Source organism: Temnothorax curvispinosus, unplaced genomic scaffold, assembly GCF_003070985.1.
Source record: "Temnothorax curvispinosus isolate PA1 unplaced genomic scaffold, ASM307098v1 QBEX01003812.1, whole genome shotgun sequence".
NCBI classification, from domain to species: domain Eukaryota; kingdom Metazoa; phylum Arthropoda; class Insecta; order Hymenoptera; family Formicidae; genus Temnothorax; species Temnothorax curvispinosus.
The window spans coordinates 7742-18021 of NW_020213592.1; the positions used below are offsets into that span (position 1 = coordinate 7742).

Consider the following 10280-nt stretch of genomic DNA (forward strand, 5'->3'; position numbering starts at 1 on the left):
GTATGTGACGTGAGTGATATTAATAAAACGCAATTGAAGCCTCGAAGTAAATGCCTGTTTCGTTCTGTACAGTCGGCTTTTTACGTTGTATTCGTGAGTAAAAATATATTTGAAAAATACGCCGCATTGTAATTGTAAAAAGAGGTATCCCGTGCGAGTAACGTGTAAGACCGTGATTCCGTGTAAAGGGGAAGGAGTGACGCGCGTACGAAAATGAGTGTATGTGACGTGAAATTAATAAAACGCAATTGAAGTCTCGAAGTAAATGCCGTCGTCTTTTCCGCAGCAGTAACGTGAACATTTGGTGAAGATCATTGCGTATCGTTGAGTGATCTTGCGTTTGCTTCTCATCCTCGATCAAGAGCATCATCTTCGAGGATCCTGTCTCATTCTTTGTAGCCGCCTTCGAAACTTAACCCGTATTGTGTCATTGGTACGTAAAACTATAAGTGGTTAATATGTCGCATTTTTATCATTTTTAGGGCTCCCGTACAAGAACGTTCGTTACGTTACGTTTTTTAAGAGGCAATTAATGAAAGTACATGTGACAAAAATGAAATTATTAAGAGATGCAATTAAAGTCTCAAAATTAATACCATTGTTTCTTTTGCAGGAGCTGAACATTTCGTGCAGTGAACGTTTGGATGATCGCATTTGTTGCTGCCTATCACTAGTAGTCCCCCCTCCCCCTGCCAGTCACGTTCAGAATAAATATTTCATTAGTTCCTGTTACCGTTCTGATTGAATTCGTAGAGGTAAGAATATACGTGGAAAATATGTCGCATTATTATAGAGTTAAAAAGTATCGCGAGTTAAGGAAAGGGTATATGAGTATGAACGAAAGTAAAGATTACGAAAAAGAAAAAAGTACTAATAACGAAGCAAGCAGTAGCATATATACTATTAGTAACGGAGAGATAATAGATGCAGACAATTTGTCAAATAAAAGCGGTTGTAATGAAAGTCAATTAAATATTATTAGTAACGAGGCAAGCACTAGTAATTATACTGTTAATAACGAAGAGAATATAGATCAATTATCTAATGTCAGTGATTCTGTAAGAGCATTGCTCAATGACTCACCTACATCGCAAACACCTATTAATAAAAAAATCAAGCAATGGACATTGCAAAATTTAGATACATTACGGTTAAATGTAGTTTCAGAGTTACTATTAATATTGAGGGAAGAGGGACATACATCCTTACCTCAAACAGCTCAGACTTTATTAGGCACAAAACATAGTCGGGTTTTGCAAGTAATGTTTAGTAATCGGGAAACTGAGGGAGCATACATGTATCTAGGAATTCAGAACGGGTTGGAAAAAATAATTTCGCTTGATGCGTATAGTGAAAATGAAATTCCTGTATTTATTCATATAGACGGAATGCAAATATATCAAAATTCTCAATTTCAAGTGTGGCCAATAAGTGTTAAAATCTGTCACCCAAAATACGATTGTAAACCTTTTGTCGCAGGTATATTTTGTGGGGATTCCAAACCACGAAGTAGCAATGATTATCTTCATGATTTCGTTGAAGAAGCAAAACATTTAATAAATAATGGCATTGAATTACACGGGACAAGATATTCTTTTAAAATTAATGCTATAATTGCAGACAGTCCCGCGAGAGCATTTATAAAATGTTGCAAACCACCGAATTCTTTTTTTGCTTGCGAGAGATGTACAACCAAGGGGATATCTGTAAGAAAAAAACGTTCGGTTAAAAGGGTTTATCCTGAGATGAATAGTAGAAAGCGAAGTAAAGAATCTTTTTTACAGAAAAAACAGCCAGAACATTGTAAAGAAAATGTAGAGTCAGCATTGTTGCAATTGCCAGATTTTAATGTGATTAATTTTATCGTTATTGATTCCATGCATTTGTTGTATTGTGGGGTAATGAAATTTTTATTAGAAAAATGGATTGTAAAGACGAATGTGGCAGGACTTAAAAAACAACAGGTGTGTTATCTTAAAGACTTAATGACTTCCATCACTCCCGACATACCGTGTGAATTTCAGCGCAAAAAATTCGATATAAACGCGATACCTAGATAGAAAGCGACTCAATTCAGATTTTTCTTGTTATATTGTAGCTCAACGGTCTTGCATAAAGTGCTTCCAAAAGATTTTTATAGACACTACTTACTTTTATTTGTAGCATGTCGTATCTTAAACAAAAGATCCGTAACGTTAGCACATACTGATTATGCACAAAATTTATTAAGACAATTTTTTTGTTTATTACCATCCCTTTATGGAGAACAGTCTCAAGTACTAAATATGCACTATTTAATTCATGTAGCTGATGACGTTAAAAATTTTAAGTTGCCATTGAGTGAATTGTCTGCATTTTGGGGGGAAAATTACATAAGTATCTTCAAAAAACTCGTGAAATCATCAAAAAAACCTCTCACGCAAATTATTAACAGACTATCTGAGTTAGAAGCAAGGGAAACAAACAAAATAAGAAGAAAATCGTATTTGGCTAATTGTGTTTTTAAAAATAACAGTACATATAACGATAAAGGAATAGAATATGTCTTTGTTTCCAGTATTACCGTTAATAATTTTTTATTGAAATGTGTTCATCCTGACAATGTGGTTCAATTGAAAAATGAAAAAAATATCAAGATTGATGCGATATTAATGAAAAAAAAACAATACTGAGGAGACGTGTAAATTGCAAGATTTTTTTTTGTTAGGATGTGAATTGATTGATTTCCAAGAAGCTTTTAAATATCCTATCTCATCAAAAAAGGTTAAAGTTTTTGTTGGAAATAAATTTGCGGAATCAAAAGATGTTCCCTCTAAAAGATATACTATGTAAATGTATTCTGTTACATATCAATAATTTACTATACATAATTTCGTTATTGCATACATAATATAATTCTTGTGCACTCGTAAATAATTTGAAATAATTTTTTACATGACTAATTCAAAGAAGAATATTGTACCGCAATTATTTTTATATATAATTTTTATATGTTACTTATTCTCGACATATTCTCCACATATTCTGTAAGAAAATGTAATTTGGTCCTCATGATATTTGATAAGAACAATGTCCATGAACTGTACATCGTAATACGTCAAACGCATGATCATTCAGCGAGAAATATTTCACCGACTTGGTTCTCAAGATATAAATAAAATATTACCATTGATAATGTTAACATTTAATAACACACACATGCACACTCACACACATACACACACCCACACATATAAAGATTATATTAATAAACTGTCAAATATATATATACGCAGCACGTTCAATTTTTTATCAAAACATGATTTATAGTAGCGTTACAATGTCTTTCAATAAATTGAAATTTGAATTTTTCACTATACAGCTTTTTATTTTAATTTCGTAAATGTTGACGTTGATATTAAGTATCATTGCCGAGCCATTATATATTGTTTGCCATTCTTAGTACCATGTTGTCCCTTGTGTAATCCTATGCTACGCTAGTAATTTTTATTAATATCCGGCTGGCGCTATTATCGCACACTGGACCAATACTGAGCCGATATTGTTGTTAGTACTGCGCCAGTTTTTGCCCCGGAACTCTGGTAACCAGTACAAACATAATATTAGGCCAGTAGTGATCCCAGCATTGGGCCGAATCTTTAGTAACCAGTACTGTCCTAATACTAAGCCTATTGTAAAGCCTATTCCTGAGCCAGTACTCGACCAGTGCTACACCGGAATTCTGGTAATCAGTAGTGGACCAGTATTGGGCCAATAATGTTTCCAGTGTTGCGCCAGTACTGCGTCGGGACTGTGGGTAACCGGTACTGACTGAGTATTGGGCCAATGTTCTTTCTAACTGTGCCCGTTCCGTAACTTAGGTAATTTAGTATTGGGGCAGTACTGGGCCGATTGTAAAGCTAATGTTGACCCAATACTGGAAAGCTACGGCTGGGCCAGTACTGTTTGCCAGTATTGGACCGGAGTTATCATCCATGGTTGCACCCAGTGTTGCCAACTTGGTGGTTTTATCGCTAGATTTGGTGGTTTTGAAAGATTTTTGGTGGTAGGAATTATCGGTTTAGTGGTTAGCGGGAAATTTAGTTATTTCAAGATGATTTTAGTAGAAAATTTGGTGATTTTAGGTAATTTGGTGTTTTTAGCGGGAATTTTGGTGATTTTAAGATAATTTGGTATTTTTTTCGGGAATTTTGGTATTTAATGTAGTTTGATATTTTAGATAAATTTTATAATTTTATGATAACAGTGTGTAAGAACCAATCACGTATTCACGTTCGACTGCTACTGAGAATGGTCTGCACTCTGCAGTCAGTTCAGGTGTAGAGAATGGTTGCTACGTCGCTACGTGTGGCTAGTGGCTAGTGCAGAGTGCAGGCTACTCGTCAACGTGTGTGGATACGTGAGACTTGAGAGGGAGAACAGTGTTTGCCGATTGGCTATTTCGAATTGCATTTATCGCGCAATTTCATCGTGGATGCGATCTCGTCGCATATGATAATTTTCTCCTTACATTTCGCCGTTTTTCGCGACACGTTGAACCTGAAACGGACATCGAGCGCGACGTCGAGTCGAAATTCGAAATCCGTTGTATATAAAGTGTCGTGTCGAAATCCGTTGTATATAAAGTGTCGAAAGCGTCCATCGATTTGCGTGGCACGGCCCGAGCTCGTGCGGAGAAAAAAAAGGTAAATATTGCAGTGTGGTGGAATTTTTGGGATTATCAGTCTTACGCTCGTTTTTACAGCTTACAGGTAGAGCACTGCCGATTGGCCATTTCGAATTGCATTTATTGTGCAATTTCCATCGTGGATGCGATCTCGTCGCATGTGATAATCAGAATCTCCTTACATTTCGCCGTTTTTCGCGACACGTTGAACCTGAAAGCGTCCATCGATTTGCGTGGCACGGCCCGAGCTCGTGTGAAGAAAAAAAAAGTAAGGAGAAAATTCTTCGTGATTTATTGTAATGGCCAGTCTACAATGAGTCGTTAGTCGTTAGTCAGATGTCGGAAGAGAGTCGAAAAAAATCATAAACGTGTCATAAGGCGATCGGAAGTCTGTAATCGGCAATCATAAGCGATTGGCCAAATGCCATCTTTTACGATCACCAATTACAGGCCTTCGATTGCTTACAATACGCTATAACTATTTCTTCCGACATCTGACTAACGACTAATGACTCATTGTAGACTGGCCATAAACGTAATGAAATTCTGAGGTAATAAGTTGCAGGACTTGTAAAGTAGATCTCTATAAAGGGAAAATTGTTATGTAACAGAACTGATTAAAGAAATTTTGCTGATAAGCAGTTTTAATCATACAGCAGAAATTAATTCCTTTCTGTTTTTGCTATGATTAAAATTTTGCTGTCTTGCTGATGCGGTTTCATTGTTTTTATTGATTTATATGGTCGGAAATCGCGTGAAATCCTGATCGAGGAAAACAAGGTACAGCGTATTGACTCACCTGTGACAGTAACTATCTCTATTTCTTGTACACAGATTCGAGTATTACTTCCTTTTCTTAAGATGAGCAAAGACCCAAAAAATAAGCGGTATACTCAAAAATTCAGAAAAGTTTGGCTAACGGACATACAATTGAAAGAATGGATCGTTCAGGTATGTATATATATGTGTGTGTGTGTATATATATATATATATATATGGGGTGCTTTCCATTTAGTAACACAAGTTGACACAAGCGTCGTTTTGTCTTTGAATTACTTATTGAATGTCAAGAAAGATAGTGCAATGTGACTTTGTAGCCATTTTTCATAACAGTTAACACACCTTGTATAAAAACAAAGGATGAAACGATGTTTAATTTTAATTCCGATACGGAAACTGATTCATCAGTTGTGAACAAAAATAAAGAGCCAAATAAAAGTCCATCGATGATTTCTACTCCAATTACACCACAACTAAAAAAGGGACTTATGATGAGACAATCTCTACTTAGAACTTCTACGCAAATGAAAAAAAGTAATACATTAAAAGATAAAGTTAACAAGACAAATTATATCACAAGTTATATCTTTCACCAATAAACATGCATGAAACTTTTTATCTGCCTACAGAACAAACTGCAAATGAAATGGATAATTTTAATTTGGATGACCAGGATGACACAGAAAACAAGCCACCTGAAAAAAAGTAAATATTACTTACTAATTGTGGTAATCCCGGGAAAAAAACCGAAGCGGTCTTATATGGTTTTATATGCTCATATATGCTCATATATGAATTTTGGCCACATAAACTCTTATATGGTCATATATGATTATATAAGATTATAATAAAGACATATAAGAAATATCAATATTTCTTATATGTCTTTATATAATCTTATATGATCATATATGACCATATAAGAGTGTTTGAGATCGTAAACTTTAGCATCAGGACGAAGTCGCGTTCGGCTGCATGTCAGCACATGCACGCCTGCAGTAAATTGAGTAAAATCAGTAAATTAATATTCGCGTGAAATGCCGTTCAAAATTGTCACGGAAATATTCGGTATAGCATGGATCTTTCGGGATTAGCTTTCTCGAAACTTTAACATTGTCATCAATAATAAAGTCAAACAACAACGCTAAAACAAAGGAACGATCCATGCTATACACAAAGCACTCGAAAACAGGCGACGACCCCGTCGGGTCACCACGTGAAAACGGTGACGTCAGCTCCATGACGCGAGACTCCGACGACCAATCACCCTCCCGAAATTCTGAGAAATCTGCAGGGAGGGAGTTTCGCCTCGGAGGAGTTAAAAGGACCGCCGCTGCGCCGCGGAATCGATTTCGCTCGCAGATCACCGCTAGTATCATTATACACCCGCTTTGCTTCACCGCTCATCACCGCTTTTCGCACTTAAGTGTTATATCGCCGCTTTCGCCGATAAGCCGAGCTAAACTCTGTGCGCGCTCTCGGTATTTTGCCTGAAAGGGAAACTCGTGTAAATAACTGTACATATATTGAACATTAAACTTTGTATTTCTGTACTTGCTGTTCCTCTCCGTTTCTTTTGTGGTCGTCCTCTACCGCGCGCTCTCGAACAAAGAGCTTATACGGCCAAAATTCATATATATAAGCATATAAGACCATATAAGACCGCTTTGTTTTTTATCCCGATGTAAGTTGCTTTTATATATCTAATGAAAACATTATTTACAGATACAGAAGATCAAAAAAAAAAGGATACTTCACAGCAGCTTAATATGCGCCGTAAAACTGACAGAGCAAAATTAAAGGGCTGGGATTGCTGGGAATGCAGAAAAGTAAGTATACAATATTAACAATATAGTTACATAAAATATGTACCTTCTTTTAATGAAATATATACATATATATATATATTTCATTAAAAAGTAATGATGTTATTTTATTTTATTATTTTATTCATGATATTATTTTATTTTTAGTATTATAAGAATTTGTCACTGTCAAAGGAAGAATTAGAAAAACGGAGGAATCGATCCTCGCGACATCGACACAAATATGAGCGACCAAATACACCAGAAGGTATAATATTTTATTTCATTATTACTTTTATGTCATATATAATAAAAAAACAGAAGTCGTTTTTGTTTGACCCGACTGGCCAAATAATTAATTTATTTAAATTCACATAAATGAATTTAAATTCAAATAAATTAATTATTTGGCCAGTCGGGTCGAACAAAAACGACTTCTGTTTTGAATTTATTTACTGGTGAAGGAAGCTATTTGTTTGTATATATAATAAATATAATTTGTTTAAAGGTTTTTGGAATCCTGAGTTTCCTGAGACATCAGGTACTTATTGACAGAATAAGGTAAAATATTTCGTTATTCGAATCTGATTCTTAAAGCTTCATTGCAATTCGTGGTACATTATTATAATATGACGTGCACAATCCTTTGGTTAATATATTGAGTAATCAAGTGATGGCTCGTAGTTCCATATTGTTTCTTTTTAAATTTATATTCATAATGTTAACATCTGTGACATTTTTGTATCTCATCAATTTGATGTCACTTTGACATCATTTTGACTAAGTTTTTTTCACTTGGTATAGACATTTGTGTCAATTTGTATTATTATAAATGGAAAGCATCTCTATGGTCTTTATACATATATGTATGCATAGTTTAAACAATTCGATAAAGTCTGCTATAGAAAAAATATTACATATTATATCAAGGTTTTATATTTTATAACATAAAATTTAATGAAAAAACAGGTAGCGGGCAACGATATGAAGGCTCACTGCAAGTTCTGCAAAAACGACTTAGCGGCAAAATACGTGGATCTAATCAATCACAGCAAAACAAAAAAACACATCGAAGCTGCAGAGCCATTCTCTTCACAACGGCAACAAAAATTATCTTTTTGCGAACAATCGACGAGCTCGCCAGCTGCCGAAGGGTCAATAGCACTGTTTCTCTGCGTGCATAGCGCAATTGCTTCGTGCGATCATTTAGGTAAAATGTGCATTCTTCATTTCAAGGACAATCAGGCAGTAAAAAGGATGAAGATGCATAGAACAAAATGTAGTGAAATAATAAAAAATGTACTTGGCCCTTACTTCAACAACGAGTTGCTCAGCGATATTGGGAACGGAAAATACAGTCTACTATTAGATGAGTCAAACGACGTATCCGTGAATAAACTGTTGGGTAATGTCATAATATACTACAGCGATAAACAGGGAAAACCGATCTCGAGTTTTCTAGCACTGACCAAGCTGGAAACATGTAATGCCGAAGGTATCGTCAACGCTCTAAAAAAGACCGAGGAGATGAAATTGGATTTACAAAATTTGTTAGCTATTGGAACTGACAATGCTTCAGTTATGGTCGGAATAAATAACGGTGTTTCAAAACTGAAAGCCGAAGTTCCGTCGCTGATTTTGATCAGGTGTCTTTGCCATTCGTTGCAGCTCGCCGTGTCACATGCCATGATTGATACTCTTCCGCGAAATCTCGAGTTTTTAATTCACGAGACCTATAATTGGTTTTCAAAATCCTCTATGCGTCAAATAAAATACACTCAGTTTTATGAGACAATAAACTGTGGTGAACGCCCTTTGCAAATATTACAGGTTTCTGACACGAGATGGCTGTCTATAGAAGCAGCTGTAGATAGAACGTTGAATCAGTGGCTCGAGTTAAAAACTCATTTCAATATGACGAGACTGTCAGAGAAATGCTATACTGCGGAAAATCTATACAAGATGTATTGCGACGAAACAAACTTGTTGTACTTGTTGTTTTTAAAGCCGATTTTATCTGAGATACAAGTTGTGAACAAGGCATTTCAAAGCGAAAAAAATGATCACTTGAAGCTTCTGAACGATCTCAACATCGTCGTGCAAGGAATTTCAAAAAAACTCGTGTTGCCATCGTGTAAAGTAGATCCTTTGTTGAGTTCATCGACGATTATCTTGATCCCAAGCCATACTTAGAATATTCATTCGAGAAAAAAATTGAGCAGCTCAGGAAGGACGGAAAGATCAACGCTTGTGACGAGCAAGGGATCCGCGAACGATGCAAATCATTTTTACTGAACCTTTTCAAGCAGCTCAAACAACGATTGCCCGAGAACGTAGCTATTCTTAAAAAGATATCACTGCTGTCAGTGGATAATGTATTGAAGGCAGTTAAAGAACCAATACAATCATTAGTCGAATACATGAATGGTTCAGAAGATATCGATGCTATCAAACTGCAACTCTCAAAAATCAATTTGATTGACTGGACAAACAAAACCGATACCATTAAATTTTGGGATGAGGTGAATAAATACAAGGACGCATCCGGATATTTCCGTTCGCTGAATTGGCCGCTTTTGCTCTATCGATGCTCATTCTGCCGTATTCGAACGCACAAGTTGAGCGGGTATTTAGCCAATTAAATTTGGTGAAAAATAAAGTACGGAATAAAATGTCTATCAAAATGACGAATGCAATTTTAACGATTCGTTTCGGACTGAAAAGAAACGGCAAATGCTGCCACAATTACGTTCTGCCACCAGAAGTTTTACGTCAAATTGGTTCCAAAGAAGCCTACAAAAAAAAAGCAGCCGAGTCAAGCTTGCAAGTAACTGACAAGAATGATGATGATATCAATTTTTGTTTCAATGAATGTGATCAGTTTTAAAACTTTATTTATAAGACATGGTCGAAAATTAGCGCGAGTCGTGAATCTTCTTTGTACAATCTCATTTTCGGGATATTTGCTCTTACTTAATCTAATTATATTCATCGAATGTATCGTTTCGATTCTGATTCTATGTCAACTT

General features: G+C 35.6%; 2 protein-coding genes across 2 annotated transcripts; both read left to right on the top strand.

Moving 5' to 3' along the window:
- The first annotated feature begins 35 nt into the window (after positions 1-35).
- LOC112452902 lies at positions 36-2060 on the top strand. The gene is made up of 3 exons (XM_025013348.1): positions 36-93; positions 290-433; positions 614-2060. Exon 3 carries the CDS (start codon positions 777-779, stop codon positions 2058-2060), a length of 1284 nt encoding a protein of 427 aa, XP_024869116.1. The 5' UTR covers positions 36-93; positions 290-433; positions 614-776.
- Positions 2061-7215: 5155 nt separating this feature from the next.
- On the top strand, positions 7216-10272 carry LOC112452903 (the record flags this gene model as incomplete). Its single annotated transcript, XM_025013349.1, has 3 exons — positions 7216-7275; positions 8221-9204; positions 10125-10272. Coding segments are annotated over exons 1-3 (1192 nt in total), but the record flags the coding sequence as incomplete, so codon positions are not given.
- Between the last annotated feature and the right edge of the window lie 8 nt (positions 10273-10280).